This window comes from Octopus bimaculoides, chromosome 4 (assembly GCF_046866305.1).
Source record: "Octopus bimaculoides isolate indiv1 chromosome 4, ASM4686630v1, whole genome shotgun sequence".
Classification (NCBI taxonomy): domain Eukaryota; kingdom Metazoa; phylum Mollusca; class Cephalopoda; order Octopoda; family Octopodidae; genus Octopus; species Octopus bimaculoides.
The window spans coordinates 11,347,085-11,369,441 of NC_142931.1; the positions used below are offsets into that span (position 1 = coordinate 11,347,085).

The 22,357-nt window shown below is 36.1% G+C and overlaps 1 protein-coding gene across 50 annotated transcripts in view; it reads left to right on the forward strand.

Moving 5' to 3' along the window:
• The window catches only part of LOC106872181 (membrane-associated guanylate kinase, WW and PDZ domain-containing protein 1), a 668,717-nt gene that overhangs the window by 456,105 nt on the left and 190,255 nt on the right, over nucleotides 1–22,357 (forward strand). For all 50 annotated transcript variants that reach the window (XR_016241362.1, XR_016241361.1, XR_016241363.1 and 47 more), the window contains one exon: nucleotides 17,342–17,371. Coding sequence is in view for 40 of the 50 variants with exons in the window: in XM_089350230.1 (XP_089206356.1) it covers nucleotides 17,342–17,371 (30 nt within the window). In the remaining 10 variants the exon portion in view is untranslated. The remainder of the gene's footprint in view (nucleotides 1–17,341; nucleotides 17,372–22,357) is intronic.

The following is a 22,357-nucleotide window of genomic DNA, read 5'->3' on the forward strand; positions in this document are numbered from 1 at the left end:
GTAGGTATATATGTGTGTGTGTATGCGTGTTGCCAATTTTCTATTAAGTTATCCATTTTGTTTTATCATTTCCCCTCCCCACCCTCATCTTTCCTGTTCCTTCACACACACACACACACACACACACACACACACACTGGTAATTGTAAACCAATATTTATTGTGTCTCTCTGCTAACATAGATAGTCTATTGTCTTCTGTGTATATATTCTAACAGTAAATGTTATGTTTAATATCTGTTTCCCCTAGATGCCTTATATCTAAATAGCTGTTTCATTTCTATATTGATGTTAGTTTTGTTGTTGTTGTTGGTGGCGGTGGTAATTATAACGGTAACGGTGGTGGAGTTATGTTTTCGTTCAGGCATTGCTGTGTGCTAAAAACACCATTGGCCAGTGCAGGAAGCATATTCTTTCCATTTTCTTTTAATAGAAGCATTGTGTTAGTTTAAAACATATGTTCTAGATAATGGTATGCCATGGTCTATGGCTCTGCTTACAAGGGGTAAATGATTCCAAAACTTCACTTTGTAATGACTATTACATCTCTAAACAGAGTCTCTTACTACTACTACTACTACTACTACTACTACTACTACTACTACTACTGTTACTTCAAACCAGTAGATAGAATGTTATCTTTGAATTACGTCTATTAATATTTTGAACACAAAAATAACAGAGGAGTTTTTCCCTAAATTGAGAGCAAACGTTTCTTTTATTTAATAAGTGTATAAAGCATGGCTATGTGGTTAAGGCACATGGCCCAGTGGTTAGGGTGTTGTTCTCCCAATCTTGCAATTGTGATTTCAATTCCTAAGCAATGCATTGTGTTCATGAGGAAAGCACTTCATTTCATATTGTTCCAGTTCACTCAGCTGTAACGGATTATTCCTGCAATGGACTGGCGTCCTGTTTAGAGGAAATGGTGTGATCTTAGTAATTTGTACATCATGGAAACCAGGCAACTGACTCTATGAGTCCTAGGACTTGAGATAGTAATCCGGGAGTTGATGATGACATGTGGTTAAAATGTTCACTACCCAGCCATGTGATTTCCGATTCAGCCCCACTGTATGACCCCTTGAGTCTTCTACTATAACCCCAGGCTGACCAAAATATTGCATGTGGATCAGTAGATGGAAAATGGAAGAAGCTTATTGTGTGTGTGTGTTTATGCTGCCTTGTCTTGCATCACAGTCTTTTGTGAAATGAGGCAAAAATGACCTTGCTTGAAAAAACAGGTGATGGTTGGTGATAGGAAGGGCCTCTTGCTGTAAAACAAATTTAATCTTACCCATGAAAGTATGGAAAATTTGATGTTCAAATGATTATGAGAATGATGATGATGATGATATGTATCTGTGGATGTGTATTTGTATGCTTAGATGTATGTGTATGTATGTGATTGTCAGATAGGCAGACAGAGCACTGGGGTTCATTGTTTAGAAGAGCATGCTTATAATACAGAACTGATGGGTCTAATTCTTTCTTAACTAGTTCCTGATGTGTCCCCAGATAAAAATAAAATATACTTTGTTGAACTCATTGTTTTTAATAAAATGTGTTTGTGTGTGTGGTGTGTGTATGTGTGTGTGTGTGTTTGTGTGTGTGTTGTCGTAACATACAACTAAAGACAAACTCACTCTACAACATGCACTGCATAACTCTTCCTCTTTTATTTACACTCACTTATACCCAAATACAGAGACATGTGCACACACACACACATGCACACACGCACACACGATCATTGTTAAATTCTTTGACACAATCACAGAAAGTATGGTTTCAGTAAATTATGTAATAAAGCGATTAGTAGAGAAAAGTAAAACTAATTTCACAATGAACTAAATTCCCTCTAGAATTCATTTCATTTCTCTTAGATTGCCAGTGCCATTAAGAATGGTTCATACATCACAATCTGTTTTAAAAAATAGTACTTGTACAAACGCTAAAAGAAATATATATTAAATACATTTTAAAGTTCACTCATCATCATCATCATCATCTCCTCCTCCTCTAATTCTTACCATTCCACCTTGTAGTCTGATAAATTTCACCTTGTATTCTGATAACCTTTCACCTCTTCATTTGGCATCTTTCTCAGCCTGCCTCTTTTACAATTCTTTTTCTATCACTTCCCAGTGTAATTCCTTTTACACATTTTCCTGCAATATTAAGTTTTCTCTGAACCTCAAGCATAGACGTCTCTTTTGATTCCACTTCGTCTAAATCTAGAAACTCATTCAGAGTTTCGCTCAAGTGTTTCTTCTACTCGGCTGTTTCATCAGACACAAACTACAATTATGTTATTTTCAGAACAGCACATGGCTTAGCGGTTAGGGTATTTGGGTCATGGTCGTAAGATCATGAGTTCGATTCCTGGTAGCGTGTTGTGCCCTTGAGCAGGGCACTTTATTTCACTCTGCTCCATTCCACTCAGCTGGTAAAAATGAGTTGTTCCTGTAATTCAAAGGACCAGCTTTATTACATTCTGTGTCCCTGAGAACTACATTAACCCTTTTGTTACCATATTTTTGTTGAGATGTTCTGTCTTCCTTTCAATTATTTTTAAATATAACAAAGAATTTAGTAAAATAACTTCGTCATCATTAAGCTAGTGTTAGGAATGTAAATTGTAATTAAGGTTTGATGGAAGATTTTAATTCTGAACTTTTGAAAACAAGACATTTGTACTACAGAGCCAGAGGCGGTTTCAGCTGGGTTGGTAACGAAAGGGTTAAGAACAAGTGTGTCTGTGAGTGCTCAGTCACTTGCATATTAATTCCACAAGCAGGCTGTTCCATTGAACTGGAACCTTCTTGTCATAACTGACAGAGTGCCAGTTTTTCATTTTTTAAAAATTTTTATTGAAGGATAAAAATAAGGATTAAGTCAACAGGATGAGCTGGCATGTAAATTGAGATCACAGCCGTAGCCTACACCAGTGTCACATGACCAGCCCATTTAAAAAGTACCTTTGAATCATCGAGCGACATGCTGTGCTTGAGGAGACCTATTGAGTCAAGTAAAATCAAAATCAAATCAAATCAAATCACATTCAAAAGGAAATTGTAGTTGTGGCCAATGCCAGTGCCGACTGGCTCCCGTACTGGTGGCACACAATAAGCACCATTCATGCGTGAGTTACTGCCAGTGCCACCTGACTGGCTCTCTTTGCCAGTGACATGTAAAAAGCACCATCCAAACATGGTCGATGCCAGCCCTCCCCCTGCCCCAACTCACTCCTGTGCCGGTAGCACGTAAAAAGCACCATCCGAACATGGCTGATGCCAGTGTCACCTGACTGGCTCCTGTGCCAAGGACATGTAAAAAGCACCCACTACACTCTCGGAGGAGCTGACATTAGGAAGGGCATCCAGCTGTAGAAACCTTGCCAGATCAGATTGGAGCCTGGCGAAGCCTCTTGGCTTGCCAGTCCCCAGTTAAAACTATCCAACCCATGCCAGCATGGAAAACGGCGGCGGCGGTGGTGGTGGTTGTTGTTGTTGTAACTAAAATACTACAAGACATTGAATTTACTCAATGTACCTTCAGTGAATTTGTTATCTGTTACTTGTTTCAGTCATTGGATTGCAGCCATGGTGGAGTACTGCCTTGTAGGGTTTTGGACAAATCAACCCCAGTCCTTTTTTTAAGTCTGGTACTTGTCTCTTTTACTGAACTGCTAAGTTACTGGGACATAGACAAATCAACATTTGTTTTCAAATGGTGGGGTAGATGCAGACCCTAATACAAAAACATACACACACAACAGGCTTTTTTCAATTCCCATCTACCAGTTTTGTTCACAAGGCTTTGGTTGTCCAAGGGTTATAATAGAAGACACTGGCCCAAGGTGCCTCACAGTGGCACTGAACCCAAAACCATGTGGTTAGGAAGCAAACCTCTTACCATACAGCCATAAAACAAATAAGTGAATCACTTTCTTCACACACTGTATTTGCCCTCCTGAAAATTTTCCTTGTTGCCACCATCTGATAAATTCAACTCTTCAGGCCCTAGCAACTTTGCAGGCCCTAGCAATTTTTATTTCATTATTATTATGGAAGATTAGCAGTCGATCCCTTCCCGTGCCATCTGTTGTCCAAGGGAAAAGCCACAACCAACATTACTTGGCACCAGGCATTACCATCAAAACACAGAACTGGAACAAATATTGTTACAGCATCTGTTCAATGCCATAACACTACACTGATCCATCATCTTGAACTGGAACACTTACCATGAAATGAAGAATGGTAGATTCAGAAAATTCAATATGTCTTTTATTTTGTTACAACTCATTTTGAGCTGTAAATCCAGTTGAGTTAATTTTGACTTTTATTCTTCAATAATTTGCAGCTTGAGGGTGAGAGCTGAACTCTTACAGCTGATATGGATCAAAGAATCCAGGCATTTCAGCATACAAATTTGATGCTACACATCCCATACATAGAGCATAAAAAGAACAGCTTAGTCAAGCAAGTTGACAAATATGCTGGTAGAAAGGAACCATTCCATGCACAGGTAAAAAGATGAAAGATTTCTGGTACGGTCATGTATCCTGCTACAACTTGCTGTCCAGGGCACAGATAAGGGAAGGCAAAAGAGAAGACAGAGAGAATCCTGGTTTCACATCAAGGACTGGACAGGTCACAACACAGCAAACTGGCTATGAATGACAGAGAACAGAGATCAGTGGTAATGGCTAAATATGAAAGTGCCTGGAGTGGTACCCCAGTGACTGGCTCCATCAGTTAAAGAATCTTGATGACAAGGATGAAGATGTTATTTATTTACCATGAAAAGAAGAAAAGTGAAGTTGGCATCAATGATATTGGAGTTCAGTGCACAGCTATCCTGAGCAAATACCACGAGTGATTCTAGCTGATGCTGTTATGATTCTTCCAGTTTGTTTTACTGTACCATCAAGCCATACAAATATTCTGCACATTACTAAAATTACAGAAATTGATAACACGGATGTATATGAATTTATGCAAACACCTACACGTGCATACACAGTTATATAAATACACATATATACACGCATGTACAACTATATGCATGCATACACATGCATACTGCAGATATTCAGAAAACATTCATGAGCTAGTTAAATATAAACAGGTGTTGAGATAAAAAGAAGTTTTAACACATTAAAAATTCTTAGTGATATAAATAATACAAACTTCCTGCATTCAGAACACAAGACAGTTTTACCATCATTTCTATTAACATGCGTGGGTGGTGGTTTTATATACATGTATAGATATATATACATGTGTGTATATATATATATATATATATATATATATATATATATATAGCCCTGCTTGAAAACCACTAGAATAAACTTTTAAATTTCGGATAGTAGTGTGTGTGGATAATGGAGAGATGCAGTACTCTTTTTATGTTATTTTGGAGAATTTCTCTCTTTTTTTTTTTAGCTTTGTTTTTTTTTTTATTTTTTTTTTTTTCTCTACACAATCTTTTATTTCTGCTGTGATATTTCATCAAATCACTGCTAATCAAATACCTGTCTCATTTTCTCACATCTATATATAGTACTGAAATAAGTCGATGGAAGATTGTAATAAAAGTAAAGCATTAAAAGTAGTTGGAGTGGAATGAAGCAGACTAAATAGAAACGCACAATTCCTTTGCCCCCCCACACACACACACACACACATGTATACATACACATATGTATGTATCCATGCATATATATATATATATTTATTTATTTCTACTATAGATATATAAATATACATATATATGGATATATATTTCTACCATATATGTATATATATATATATATATTTCTACTATATATATATATATAGATAGATAGATAGATAGATATTCCTACTATATACATATATATTATATAGATATAGATATTTCTACTATATATATATCATATAGATAGATATATAGATATAGATATTTCTACTATATGCTTCTACTTCATTTCATTTAATTTTTTTTCTTTACTAATCATTTCTTATTTAGACCTAAGGTCACAAATAGTTGGCAGAGGGAAAATTGAAATAGAGTGAGAGTTAGATTTTTTTGTGTTTTTTTTCTTCGTTTTTGGCAAGAGCATTAGTGACTATAAGTGAAGTGAAATGACCTCAGCTGACATTCAAAACCAGCTTCACTGACTTACATTACAGTATCATCATTTTGATTTTTTCCCTCTTTTTTAGTGAGGCGTGTGGTGGTGGTGGTGGGGCGGGGGAAGGAAAGCCCTTTAATTTTAGGAAAGAGAAAATGAGAAATATGAATGATGTCTTTGCCAAGGGCATAAATTGCAGTGAAATGGCTTTCAGCTCAGAATTAAAACTTGACTTGAAATGCCAGGAGCTACAAAATTTATCATCTTAAAGCAAAAAAGGAACTTCTATGTAGTAACCCGACTTCCTAGAAATAGCAGCCTAACTGTCCTTAAATTATGCATAGAAAGGGAAAGAGATGTGTATCTAGGGTCTTGTAAAAAAACATCAGCTTTAAAAGAAGTATATGAGAGATGGCTGAGTGATAAGAAACTCACTTTGCAATCATTTAGTTTCAGGTTCAGTCCCACTGTGCAGCACCTCAGATAAATATCTTCTAGTATAGCCCTAGGCCAATCACTACCTTGTGTGAGTGATTTTGGTAGATGGAAACTGTGGAACCTTATTATGTGTGTGTTTTTACTGGTGTTTCAATATTTCGGGCTTAAGACCCCTTCTTGCAGAAATCTACAGAGAAAAGTTGTTATTGATTGATTATTCTGTTTTGTATGAGGCCGGCTCTGAGGTTGCTGGCGCCCTGAGCAAGCTGACCTTTAGTGTGTACAAGCTGATGGTCATGGAAATTTCCTTGTCTTTGTCATGCCCTCATTGGCACCCCAGTCGACTGCCTGAGTTGCCAGTGCCTTCAGCTGGCCCTGGTTCTGTAGTGTGTGTATGTGTGTGTCTAACCCTAACAAGGTGGCAAACTGGCAGAAACATTAGCACGCCGGGCAAAATGCTTAGCGGTATTTCGTCTGCCGTTACGTTCTGAGTTCAAATTCCACCAAGATCGACTTTGCCTTTCATCCTTTCGGAGTCGATTAAATAAGTACCAGTTATGCACTGGGATTGATGTAATCAACTTAATCCCTTTGTCTGTCCTTGTTCGTCCCCTCTATGTTTGGCCCCTTGTGGGCAATAAAGAAATAGGAATTCTAACCCTGAAATTTTGAAACACCAGGCTAGAGTACAAAACCATTGACCTATATTAATAATTGCTTCTATAACTTGCATTGTTTTGGCTTTAAAACAAAATAATTAAGAACATTTATATATGTATAATCATGCTTCATATATATATGTATATATATATATAGATAAATAGATAGATAGATATAAAGTATGATTTATTTGTGATCAGAGTTGTTTGAAAACCGAGGTTCTACTGTGTGTATATATATATATATATATATATATATATATATATTTATATCAGTCAATACACACACACAAGACTTTGTGCATTCAGAGGCGAAACTGTGACTCAACTGAAATAAAAATATTAATATCTACTAGAGTATCAATTACTGTGTGTGTGTGTGTGTGTGTGTGTGTGTGTGTGTGTGTGTGTGTGTGTGTGTGTGTGTGTGTGTGTGTCTTTTCAAGTCCAAGGAAGACTGTCACTGACAATTAAGAACATTGTGCACTGAGACAAGTTTACATTTTACACTTGTGGCTCCGCTGGTGACTAATGAGCCCAGCCCTTGATAAACATACCCGTCCGCAGATACTGCAGACCAGGCTTCCCCCATTCACTACATTGGCAGTGTGGTTTTGAGCATTTTGCTAAAATTCTGCATGAAAAATGCATGTTTTTCAAAAACACCCACTCCTTCCTTTACTTGTTTCCTCCGCTGATGATGATGATGATCACACACACACACACACACATTACTTTTTCCCTTTGCCATAAATTATGTAGTCATGCCCCTCCTCCACCACCTTCTTTGTCTCTGAAGTTATTACTGTTGTATGTCAGTACTCGAAAAGCCCTGAGGTTCACTTCAGCTTGGCCTTTCACATCTCTTGGGTGCACAAGTGAGGTCAAGAAGATACAGTAAAAAAACTTCATCTGCATTTCTTCATTCTTTCTTTGTAAACTGAACATCAAGAGAATAGTGAAGAGTTGCAGTTAGATTGGAGCTGCATGGTGTTTCTGCTATCTTTCATAAACTAAATCACTATTTTAACTATCAAAGGAGCCTCTATGGCAGCATGCAGCCCTCAAACAGCCTTCTGGCAGCCCTCAAACATCCTAATGGTGGCCCTCGGTGGTCTTCCCTCTATAAATATAATAATTTTTTCTTTAATTGGCTTTTGTTTTTCTTTTTTTGGTGTGGCCAGGTTTTGAATCTGACCTAGATTTTAAACAGGTTGAGAACTACTGCTCCATGCACTCCTTCAATCTGCTAGAAATAGCATCATTAAATCTCCCTCAAACTATACTGACACCATTCTCATCGTCACAGTATTGTCTCCTTTCCATTCTGATATGGTTTGGATGGGTTGTCACAATTCAAATCAGTTATGGGGACGTAAACACACAGACATGTTGGGGGGACAAACACAGATACACAAACATGTACATATATATATATATATATATATATATATATGACAAGCTTCTTTCAGTTTCTGTCTTCCAAATCCACTCACAGGGCTTTGGTCGACCTGAGACTATAGTAGAAGACACTTAGCCCAAGATGCCACACAGTGAGACTGAACCTGGAACCATGTGGTTGATAAGCAAGCTACTTACCACACAGCCACTCCTGCGCCTATATCAGGATTTTTCTAAACCCTTTCATCGAAACTGTTAATTACTTAGTTTCTTTGTAATAAGCATTTCCAATCATGACATGTAATAGAAAGGAATGAATTACACAGTTTCGGACTAAAGCTAAATGTTAAAGTGTACAAAGGATTCACTGCTTTCTTGGGAAGAGCAAAAAAGGCTCTTTCATCATTAGAATTTTAAAAAAGGACTCTTTTATTTCTTTTATTTCTTTTCTTTCTTTCACTTGTTCCAGTCATTTGACTGTGACCACACTGGGGCACTGCTTTGAAAGTCTAGCCAAACAAATTGATCCCTGTATGTCTTTTTTCTAACAAGGACATAAACAAACCAACACCATTTGTGAAGTATTGGTGGGGGACAATTGCAAATACAAAGACACACACACACATATATGATGGGCTTCCACACAATTTCCATCTGTCATATCCACTCAAGACACTTATTTAAGGTTCTGCACGGTGGAACTAAACCTCAAACCACATGATTGCAAAGCAAACTTCTTAACCATACAACCATGCCTGCACCTAAATGCACTTTATACTAGAGTAGTTTTAGATATATTAAAACAGCAAGCCATGGCTGGAACACCTTGCATCACAAGTCTGCCCAATCAGAGATGATTTGAACTAAACAGCCACAACATCTGCAAGAGTCTAAATAGCTTTATATTCTCTGTAATTAAGATAAAATACAAACCTCCATGCTATTCTTTCATATTTTATATTTTATCTTTTATCAAGCCATTATAAACACTAAATTTATAAATCATTATGTTTTTGTTTCAATCAAACATTAAATGTTGATAGGTTTGTTCTGTTTGACTTGTTATAATCAGTGGTAAACTCTATTGACTTTAGAAGACGGAGAAATATATTAAAAAAAACAACAGTAGTTGTTATATTTTACACTAAGCTAAAAGTAAGAAGCAAAACTGTTACAAACACTGGCTCACTAAGCATTAAATTTTACTCTGTAATTAGTAATTTTAATTAACCTTTGGACACTTTAACATTTGGCCTTAGTCCTGAACTGTGTAATTCATTCCTTTCTATTACATGTCATGATTTGAAATGCTTATAACAAAGAAACTAAGTAATTAACAGCTTCGATGAAAGGGTTTAGAAAAATCCTGATATAGGCACAGGAGTGGCTGTGTGGTAAGTAGCTTGCTTATCAACCACATGGTTCCGGGTTCAGTCCCACTGCATGGCACCTTGGGCTAAGTGTCTTCTACTATAGCCTCGGGCTGACCAAAGCCTTGTGGATGGATTTGAAAGACAGAAACTGAAAGAAGCCTGTCATCATCATCGTTTAACGTCCGCTTTCCATGCTAGCATGGGTTGGACGATTCGACTAAGGACTGGCAAACCAGATGGCTGCACCAAGCTCCAATCTGATTATATATATATATATATGTACATGTTTGTGTGTCTGTGTTTGTCCCCCCAACATGTCTGTGTTTACGTCCCCATAACTTACAGTCTGGCAAAAGAGACCGATAGTACTAAGCTTGCAAAGAATAAGTCCTGGGGTTCATTTGCTCGACTAAAGGCAGTGCTCCAGCATGGCCGCAGTCAAATGACTGAAACAAATAAAAGAATAAAAGAATTAGAATTGCTCAAATAGATATTCATTTATGTTTGCACCGAATAACTAATCATCATCATTGTTATTTAATGTCCGTTTCCCATACTGTCATGGGTTGGACAGTTTGACCAGAGCTGACCATCTGAAGGGCTGTTCAGGCTCCCTGTCTGTTTTGGCATGGTTTCTACTGCTGGATGCCCTTCTTAATGCCAACCACTTTACAGACTGTACTGAGTGCTTTTATGCAGCACTAGCACCTACAAGCCTGCAAGATTAGAGATACTCAGCCAGAGAGGGTTGCAGGGGACCATGCTTTTATGAGTAAATAAATAGTGATAATGGTTTCAAATTTTGGCACAAGGCTAGAAGTTTCAGGGGAGGGAGTAAGTTGATTCTGTCAAACCCGGTGCTGAATTGGTTCTTATTTTATCGACCCCAAAAGGATTAAAAGCAAAGTTGTCCTTGGTAGAATTTGAACTCACAGCATAAAGGCAAATGAAATACTACTAAGCATTTTGCTCCATGTGTTAATGATTGTGTCAGCACACCACCTTAATAATGATAATGCCTATTATAGGCACAAGGCCTGAAATTTGGTGGGGAGGGGGCTAGTTGATTGTATGAACTCTAATGCACAACTAGCTCTCATTTTATCAAACCCAAAAGGATGAAAGGCAAAGTCAACCTCAGAATAATAATAATAATAATAATAACAATAATGATAATTGAAGATGTGAGGAATTAAAAGGAAAAGGAATATGTATATATTATAAATTGCCTCTTTCGGTAATATCATAATGTAGCAGAGTTGAAGAATAATTTTTCCTTCTTTGCTTCAATCAGATTCTGTTAATCTGAGGGTTTTAGGAGACATCTGTTTACTCAGGAACTTTTTACCATTTTTCCCTTCTTTTTTTATCCTTGAAAGGCCTCAGAGTCCTCAGCTGTTGGAATGAGACAAAAATAGGCGATAAAACTGAAGACTAATTAATCCCTGTATTCCCTAATTCCCAGTTCTCGTTTACGTTCTATTTTTGTCTTGTTTTTAAAGAGACCCTAAATCTCGTTACTTATTAAACCCCTTTTCCTTATTCTTTTTTTTTATTTTATTTTAGATATTATTTATGTATTTGCTGCATAATTTTTTTTTTTTTTGTTGCATATCTTTTAGAATGATAGCTAGATTAAAATATTAACTGTTGCAGGTGTTGATAAAGTTCATCAAGATGCAAATTAGCAAATAAGGATACTGAAATATTTTTTCTCCCGCTGAGAAGAAACCTGAAGATAAGTGTAGATGTGTGTGTGTGTGTGTGTGCATGTATATATGTATATATGGTAGTTTGACTTAGCATGAGGCATTTATGTATAGTAATGCCCTTATATAAATATATATATATATAATGTAAAGGAATAGGGATTTGAAATCTGAGCAGGTATCTTATTAGCACTGATACAATTCAGATCTGGTTAACCACATTGAATGATAGGGAATATCCAGAATCGTTTAAAATAAACAATTAGATGGTGCTTCATACAATAGGTAAATCCTGAGTTTGCTTCATTGGATTTCATACAGCACACATAGTATATAATCAAGACATCACAAAGATGAACGGATGATTATACATCTTCTAATATTTAATTATTAAAGCATTATTCTCATCAAATTTGAATCTAACATCTTTCTGCTGGAGAAGTGTCCTGGGGTTTTTTGATGTAGCAATCATGTGTATTTAGTTGATTTCAATTTAAATCGGTTGCAGTAAGTGCAGGAGTGGCTGTGTGGTAAGTAGCTTGCTTACCAACCACATGGTTCCAGGTTCAGTCCCACTGCGTGGCACCTTGGGCAAGTGTCTTTTACTATAGCCTCGGGCCGACCAAAGCCTTGTGAGTGGATTTGGTAGACGGAAACTGAAAGAAGCCCGTCGTATATATGTGTATATATATATATGTGTGTGTGTTTGTGTGTCTGTGTTTGTCCCCCTACCATCGCTTGACAACTGATGGTGGCGTGGTTACGTCCCCGTAACTTAGCGGTTTGGCAAAAGAGACCGATAGAATAAGTTCTAGGCTTCCAAAGAATAAGTCCTGGGGTCAATTTGCTCGACTAAAGGTGGTGCTCCAGCATGGCCACAGTCAAATGACTGAAACAAGTAAAAGAGTATATATTCGTCCAAGGTAGACCTTCCTATTGCAGCTTTGTTCAAGGTTTTACTCATGCGGGTGGATCTATCTGTCTGTCTGTCTATCAATCTATCTATACACACACACACACAAACACATAAAACTGAGATCATGAAGTTGTTCTGAAATCTTGTACAAATATGCCATAAATTTATTTAACCCTGGGGTGACCCTTATTGAGTAGACCTATGATCCAAGCTCACCAACCATGATCATCTCATCTTATTTTCTGATAGTGTTTCCAAAACCATTATCCCAATTGTGTCTCTTTTTTTTTCTTTCTTCTCAAGATGCCCAGCTGTGATTTTAGGGAAATTTTGACTGCATTTTCTAGCAAAAACAAATGGAAAGTGAAGTGATAGGCATGCTAAGAATGAATTCTGAACCAGAATTTAGTTTTGTTTTCTAATTCTTCTAGATTGGGTCACTTGTAACAAAACAAAGCAATCATAGAAAATATTGCCATTATAATTAACGAGTCTGCACAGAACAAGGAAAACTCTTTCCTTTGGTGAGTGGGTATAGGGTCATTATATTCTTTTCTTTTTTTTTTTGGCTCTTCTGAGAAAAATACTTAGGAATCTAGGTTTTGTTAAATTCTTTTTTTTTTTTTTGCTTCTATGTTTTTCTTCCACTCTTGATGTTTTTTCTTCAGTTTTAATTGCTTTGTTTTGTATTTGTTGTTATTATTATTATTTTCACTCATCATAATATTTTTAACTCTGAGCTTATCAACAACCTAATAAAAATAGTCATTCCTCAGCCTCATCGTTTTTTTTTTTTTGTGTTGGCAGAAAATGGATGTCAAACTGTCAAACTCCATAAGCAACAAATTATGAAGTTAATTTGTTGAACAAATGAAGTGAAATAACTAAAATACATGTGATATAATAACTACTTATAACACACAGGACATGTATTGAGTCCTTCACACTTTATTTATACTACACTTGACACTTCACTTAGCTATCCTTATTACTTCAGCCAACTGTCATTTGCAAGTTTCATGCTTTCCTGAATCGCCAGAGGTGGTCAATTATGCCATTTCTCTACTATGTGATACTGTTGTCTCTCACAGAACATCTGTGAGAGTTGATCCTGAGGATCGTAGGTTAGGTTGTAGATGTCAATGGTCCTCCACATTTAATGCCAGGCCCGGCTGACTGGCTCCTGTGCCAGTGACACATAAAAAGCACCCACTACACTCCAGCTGTAGAAACATTGCCAGATCAGATTGGACCCTGGTGCAGCCGCTGGCTCTCCAGACCTCAGTCAAACCATCCAACCCATGCCAGCATGGAAAATGGACATTAAACAATAATGATGATGATGATGTAATTTCAAGAGGATGATGAACAGATACGAGCATATCTTTATAACAAACCATCAACTCCTTCAACTGCAGTCTTATACTCTTACAACTTGGCAAACCGCAAAATCTCAATCAACTTTGGCATTGTTTGAATCAAACTTAGAATTTTAACTTTGTGAACAATTCAATTGCAAAAGACCAGAAGGAGACTTTTTTAGCTTTACACTCAATATCTATATTTTTACACCCGGGTATATTAGATTTTGTTAAAAATTAATAAGCTTTCTTATTTTGAGCATGAAACTTTCTAATATGCCTGCAATCCCAATGTTTAATTTAAATACTAGAATCTGTGACCCTCCCCCAGCAATAACAGCAGCAACTTGTTTGCATGAAGATTCAGATTTCTATTAATCAAGTTGGTAACTGACCACACAGGTTTCGGCTCAAGGTAATCTAATATCAACATCTTGGTCCTCGATCAATTTCTTCATCTTCTGATGCAGTTTTATTATTCAAAACTGTTCCAGCATAAGACTGTAAGCAAGAGAGAATTTGGTACTTTATATTCCTAATTCCAGCTTTTATATCATCGAACCAGCACTTTGTTGTTACTCAACTAATATTCAATTATTGTCTTTGTATTTCCTTTCTCCAATACTCGATCAGATATTCAATAAATTATGTCTGGCCTATACAACAGTCTATCATTTGGTATCTCCAGCATTTAAATGTATATTTTGTTACCTTCTGAATAGGCCTCCAGCAGAATATATTATTAATCTCGCCTTCCCCCTCCCCCCTCTCTCTTATACTCTTTCATAAATACATACACATGATTATATTTCTTTCCATATAGCCACTACCACCACCACCACCACCACCATTATAATCCTCCTCTTTCTCCTCATCATCATTATATCCATCTTCTTTCATATCTGTTTTACTTTCTCAATTAGTCAGTAAGAATATCCTCTATTTGTAATACTTTCTTCACTAACCCTTTTTGTTTTCTTTTTCTCCCCTCTTTTGTTTATATTTTGTTTCGTTTTGTTTTCTTCCCCTTCTCCCAATTCTCTTGTTCTGATGCTTTCAAGAGATAACATCACATGTGGTGTGATAACAATTTTCAATCTGCTACTAACTTAGTTCTAAGAACCTGATTGTGATTCCTTATACCTGTGTGAAGGTTCTGTATCAAGGGCTGACTGAACCCCTTCTGGTTGGTGGGGTGGGGGTGGTAATGGGGTAGTGTAGGGGTAAGACACCAACATTTTGATTTATTACATCTGTTGACCTCAATATTTAAAGGGGTTTGTTTTTCCCTACTTTTAGTGTTTTTAAGCAACAAAAAAAAAATAAATCACTAAATTCTGGAAATTAAATTAGAACTCCATAGCAAAGTCAGGATGAATATGAGACTTATCTTCAACCAATATGACCAATCTTTGTTGTGCCACCACCATTAATCTTTATCTTTTATTTATTTCATCCATTGGATCGTAGCCATGTTGAGGCACTTTCTTAAATGGTTTAATCCAATAGTTCTCAACTAGGGTCCAGATAAGATTTTGCTGTGCTTGAGAAGACCCGACAAGCCAAGTGAAACCATAACCTGTAGCCTATGCTAGTGGGTGTAAGCAGCCCACTTATGAGTACCCCTCATTCACTGGACAATAAACTTTGCTTGCAAAAACCTATTGAGGCAAATGAAATCAAAATCACTGACCTGGCCGATGACAGTACCGCCTGATTGGCACTCATGCCAGTGGAACATTAAAAACACCGTCTGAGTGTGATCATTGTCAGGGCCGCTGATTGGCTCCTGTGCTGGTGGCACATAAAAAGCACTTTCCAAAACTTGCACCATAACACCCTCAAAAGTTTCAGACCCTACTTCTCTGATTTCTCCATTGGTGTTCTCCTTCAGTTGTACCAGGGTCTCTGGTTTGTTGACGTAAAGCCTCTCTTTCAGGTATCTCTACAAGAAAAAACTCAAGCTAGTCGAGTCTGGGGAACATGAAGGCCATTTAAAAGTAGACCTCACACATGGTTCCAGCAAGATGGGGCAACTGCTCATACTGAAAGAGAAATTATGCAGTTACAATGGCAGTACTTCGGAGAGAGAATAATCTCCCGCTACAGCAATGTCAACTGGCCTTCACGTTCCCAAGACTTGACTATCCTGGATTTTTTCTTGTGGGGATACCTGAAAGAGAGGGTTTACGTCAACAAACCATAAACCCTGGTACAAATGAAGGAGAACATCAGTAGAGAAATCAGAGAAAGAGGGTCCGAAACTCTTGAGGGTGTTACGGTGCAAGTTTTGGAAAGAGCATGGGTGTGCGAAGCCAAAAATGGCTGCCATTTAAGCGATGTCATTTTAGATATGTGATGTAGTGGTATTACAAAATTTGACTTTTGCATATTAATTTCCATTATGTCCTTTATATTGTATCAAAATTTCATGCATTTTTTTATAAAATTATTAAAGGAAATTATTAAATATTGAAACCCAACAGTGACTTTTTGGACTTCCTGTTCATTAAACGGCTATGAAGGTCCAGAAGAGTAAAATAAGAATAAAAGGGACCCGTATTGCTAGAAATGGTTGAGAACCACTGGTTTAGTTAAACAAATGGATCCCAGTATTATTTCTAAGTCCAGTACTTATTTTGTTGGGCTAAACAATGGCATTATGCTGAAGAAAAAGAAATTTATATATTGCCAAGTTTTATCAGAATGAATCATTTTGATCCTGGCCATCTAACTACAGAACCAACACTTTGTACCATGTTATCATCATTGTTTTGACCTTTACTTTTCCATGCTTGCTTGGATCAGATGAGTGTAAGGTCAGAGTTTTCTATAGTTGGATGCTCTTCCATCCCTTTTCGAGTGTGGTAATAGTCTCATGGTGTACTGAACAACAAACAACCCAGGTATGGTTACAAAGAGAACTGAAAACCAACGATACTGGCTGAATAAGCAATTTATTAACAAAGATCATGAAACACGTTAAGAAGCCTGGACATGCATTTATGGTGGACTGCAAACAAGGGACACCATTTGCACGCAAGGTCATTGTTTACAATCAGCAAACACACTTGAAGATGAGGGAAAATAGGAAAAACTCTCTCTCTCTCTCACTCTCACATACACACAAAATTCTTCTTTCAGTTTCCATCTACCAAATCCCCTCACAAGGCATTAGATGGTGTGGAGCTATAGTAGAAGACACTTACCTAAGCTTCCACACAGTGGAATTGAACCCAAAACCATGTTTGCAAAGCAAGCTTTTTAACCACATATCCATTCCTGCTACGTTACATTTCCTTATGCTTTAATTATATTGAGCTCTATCATAATTCATTTTCTTTTATTTTCATTGCAGGTGAGTACCAACATTATGACGACAATAGTGGTAAGTCTGATTCCCTACTAATAACACATACTTCACCGAAGGATTTATTTCCAATCTGATCGATTCAACTTGCGTGTATTGAATATTGATTTAGTGATAATTTGAATAGTTTAAAGAACAAGTTTTGAGAAAATAAAAACAGATGCACTCCATTCCAACTCCATTCTATAAAGTTACAGATTTATCATTAATACTTTTTGCTATAACTGTAAAGAATGCTATGCTTACAAGATATTACACACATACTCATACTTACGTACAAATAGACACACACACTGTCACAGACATACAAAACAATTGCATTGTAGAAAAGTCATGTTAGCTATTTAAAATACACATATTTACCATTGTGCTCAGTTTTGTTTTCTTTTGTGCTAGCATTGTATATTCTGCTATAATGTGTTAAAAAAGAAAACTATCATCATATATGATGACACACTTCTACTATGATGGTATTGTGTCAATGACAAATCATAGAAGAGTACAATAGTATTACAAAATCAAACAAAAGCAAATATATGATAACGATATGTGTTTTTAAATGGCCAACATGTCTCTTCCACAATGTAATTATTTTAGTTTCAGTGAACAACCTTAGATCAAATCATTTTGCCACTCAAACACAACGTCAAAACACACTGCATATGAAATACAGACATGTGTGCACATAAGTGCAAAACAAGGTGAAAGAAATAACACTTGAATTCCTAAGATGGAGTAAAATAGTTTTATTGAAGTTGAAAAGACTTCGCAAACTGTATCTCAGAGTTTCACTTAACCTGTCATCAGACAGCCATGAGTTTGATATATGTGAGTGTATAAAAATTTATACATGTATTAAGAATGTTCTTTTCATGGCTTGGGATCTGACTGCCCTTTTTAACATGTAAGAAGTCCACATAGTGGTCTTCTCTCTGTGTGTAAATTTTTATACACTCATATATTATAAAAATATTTATATCTGCTGACTTTTTTTACGCATGTTAACCACTGGTATAAATTATTATTTTTAATAATTTTTACCCTTGTATTTATTTATTGATAGATAGATAGATAGATAGATAGATATCTCTGTGTGTGAGAGAGAAAGAAAGAGAGAGTTTTGTGAATATCGTGTTTTAGTTGAAAGAAATATTATTGACATGAAACTTCAAATTTGGTTTAAAAAAAAATTTCCTATGTTCCACATAGAATTTATGGAAGATAAATTTTTCTCATCGAATCTGTATGACCAGATAAAAAAAAAAAACAGTTAGAACAGAACAGAAAAGATAAAAAATGATATTTATCAACTTTTATTTGCAGATAAAGCATGTTAGACATTTGTAATGTATAGAATCCTAAATCTTTTTCCCTGATATTTCTATTGGTATTCATGACTGGCACCAGCCATTAGAAAACTTCCAGAAACCGCATATGTGATCGGGTTTTGATATTTGGTTGAAGATATTTCACATCTCTTATGTTGCTAAATTCTTTGTAAAAAGTATAGACATTAGGCACAGGCATGGTTATGTGGTAAGAAGTTTGCTTCCCAACCACATGGTTCTGGGTTCAGTCCCACTGCATAGAACGTTGGGTAAATGTCTTCTACTATAGCCTCAGGCTGACCAAAACCTTGCGAGTGAATTTGGTTGATGGAAACTGAAAGAAGCCTGTCATATATATGTGTGTATCTTTGTGTCTGTCAGTTGTCCCTCACCACCACTTGACAACTGGTGCTGGTGTATTTACATCCTAGTGGCTTAGCAGTTTGGTAAAAGAGACCAGTAGAATAAGTACCAGTGAGCTGGCAGAAACGTTAGCATGCCGGCCAAAATGCTTAACGGTATTTCATCTGTCTTTACGTTCTGAGTTCAAATTCCTCTGGCATTCATTTCCAGTCTGGAATGCCTTCTTAGCCAGTGGGAGCAGATTCACACCAACAAGTAATGATCTACTAGACTGCTCTCCAGGTAATATCATCCGTAGATGAAGGAGATACCAAAATGAATGTCATGTATCAATGTCTGAGTTCTGCTGTAACACAGGGAACCGTACAGCAGAGACTCCTCCCCATGCATTCCAGGAGACCACCATTTATGTCCTCTCAGTTCCTGTGATGCATTGTTAATGATGTTCAGCAAGGGAGATAACTGACTGCCTATAAAAATCTGGTAGGAGCATCTCAAAATATCACAATCTTCTATAAAAACAAGTCCAGACATGGGGAAATGTTACCTTGCTTGGAAACAAATGAATGTTGGTAACAAGAAGGGCATTTGGCCATAGAAAATTTGCTTCCATGAGTTGTGCATGACCAATGCAAATACGAAAAAGTGGACATTATAACACCATTGATGAAGATAATGGCTGTACAACAGCAATTGAATGAAAATGTTCTGTGAAAGACCAATACATTGGTAGAGGTGGTGAAGTCAGGCGTCAGGATGGTGTGTCTCACTAACAAGATGGCACATAACCATAAAGAATAGCAAGAATTTATACAGCAGCAGACTGTTCCAATTCATTGTCAGCGTGGGAGAATGGATGTCAAAATTATAAAGACAATGATAATAGCATTGATTATATTTAGTATGGTTTTTTTTTTGGTTTTTTTATCTTTTTATGTTGTATATGTTTTTCCATGCTGGTATGGGTGGAGGTGGTGGATTCTTTTGGCACAATTAATTTTACAGCCCAATGATTTCCTATAACTAATCACTCAACAATGGCATTGTGAGTGAAACCTATTTGTCAGCCAGGCAGATCAAGGAATAATACTCTAATACCTTGTCAAGAATGTGTCCATTATAGTGAAGTTCATCACTATAGTTCGTTTATGGCCTCTATTTTAAACTGAGATTTACCACTAATCAATGCTGTCGACAATTACTTATTAACTGTCCAGGCAAGCTCATAGGAGAAAATACATTATCAAAGAAATACTTTCTACATGTTAGCTTTGTTTTACTTAACAATGGAAATATAATACCACACTATAGAAATGTAATTATTTCTTTCAAAAACTATTGGCTGGTAGCTTCCCTATAGTACCCTACCATTTTCATAATATCTTAACATTTTTTTCTAAATAAAAAAATGCCCAACCCTAAACAAATAACACTCACATTTACGGATGCACACACATACACACACACACACACACACGTCTAAATTACTTGTAGTTGCAACACGAAACTTGTATAAACGCTTAAAACATTGCTCAACAAGGCCCAGTTATGAATTCTTTTTTTTCTTTGTTACTTTCACTTTTGTATGACTGAAAAAGGGGAAAAAAAATAAAATAAAGCTGAAACACTTTTTTTCTTCTTGACATTGTTATACCAAAAAGAAGAGAAAAAAAATAAACATATATGTACATATATAGATATGTGTTTGTATGTGTATATAATACATATATATATATATATATATATATATATATATATATATATATATATTCATACATGTATTTTATATATATATATATATATATATATATATATATATATATATATATATATACACATATGTATATGTATTATATATATATATATATATATATATATATATATATATATATATATATATGGGGATTTGTTCCCACCATCTTAAAGTGCCAGTATCTTGGTTGTTGTAATAACAAAGATGACAAGCTTTGAACCAGCTGCAAATATATATAATCTTCAGACATGTTAGATATTCTCAGATTTTTCAGCATCTAGTTATGTTGGAGAGATTATCTTTGTTTGTACTCTTTCCATTTTGCCGCCTTTCCTATCAAATGTCTGCAAACTGTTTTACGGGGTGGGGTGGAGCGGCGTAGGTACATGGTTTTGTTTTCCTATTTTGTGTGTATGTGTGTGTGTATATATATATTTATATATATATATACACACACACACACACACACACACACACACATATACATGCTCTTCAATTTTCTCATCTGTTTGTTTTGAATTTTTTTATGTTCTTTATTTCATATTCTTTTCTTTTATTTTTTTCTGGAAAGGTTATTCTTTATTCTTTTACATGTAATAATAAGCATACATATTATTATTAAAGAAATCATTATCTTCCTCCTCCTCCTCCTCCCCCTCCTTCTTCTTCTTCTTCTTATTATTATTATTATTGAATACTCTGTAACTAATATCAGCGAAAGCAATGTTTAATATCTAAATAATCAAGCCTTTTTCTTTTCTCCGCTCATCCAGTTGCTACCTCCATCACCAACACCACCACACCAACCCTAACGCTGCCCTGTTGCTTAAGAAAGTTTCTTTCACCTTGCGTCTCTGTTCTTCTGTCTGTAAATAAAGGTGGAGCTTGCTTTAGAATGTTGTGCAAACATCTACACAGTGCAAGCGTGGCTGCGTGGTAAAAACATTCACTTTGCAACCACATGGTTTTATGTTCAATCTTGCCACGTAGCACATTGTGCAATTGTTATTTCTGCAATAGGTCCATATTGAACAAAACTTTGTGAATGAAGTTTTGTTGGCTGAACCTTTGGGGAAGTCCATTTGAAGAATTATTCTTGGTGATAGATTTAATCTATTGGCTGGTTTATACCATTGCCTAGCCCTTGGATCCCTTTAGCAGAGTCTGCTCGGTTGCAAATGCTCAAGCCAGGTCTTAGATCTGAGGACACCTTCATCTTGTTTGTCACCAGTTTTAGTATAATTACTCAATATTACTTATCCAATAGAACAACGAGCTAGGAGAATCGTTAGTGCATTAGGCAAAATGCTTCGAAGTATTTCGTCCATCTTTATGTTCTGAGTTCAAATTCTGTTGAGGTTGACTTTGCCTTTCATCCTTTTTCTGGTTGTTGATAAAATAAATATCAGTTAGACACTGGGGTTGATGTAATTGGCTTACTCCTTCTCTAGAATTGCTGGCCTTGTGCCAAAATATGAAATTGATATTACATATCCAATACACATATTTTTATTATTTTCTACATTTTTTTCCATATTTTATGCCCATGTTGTATTTAGT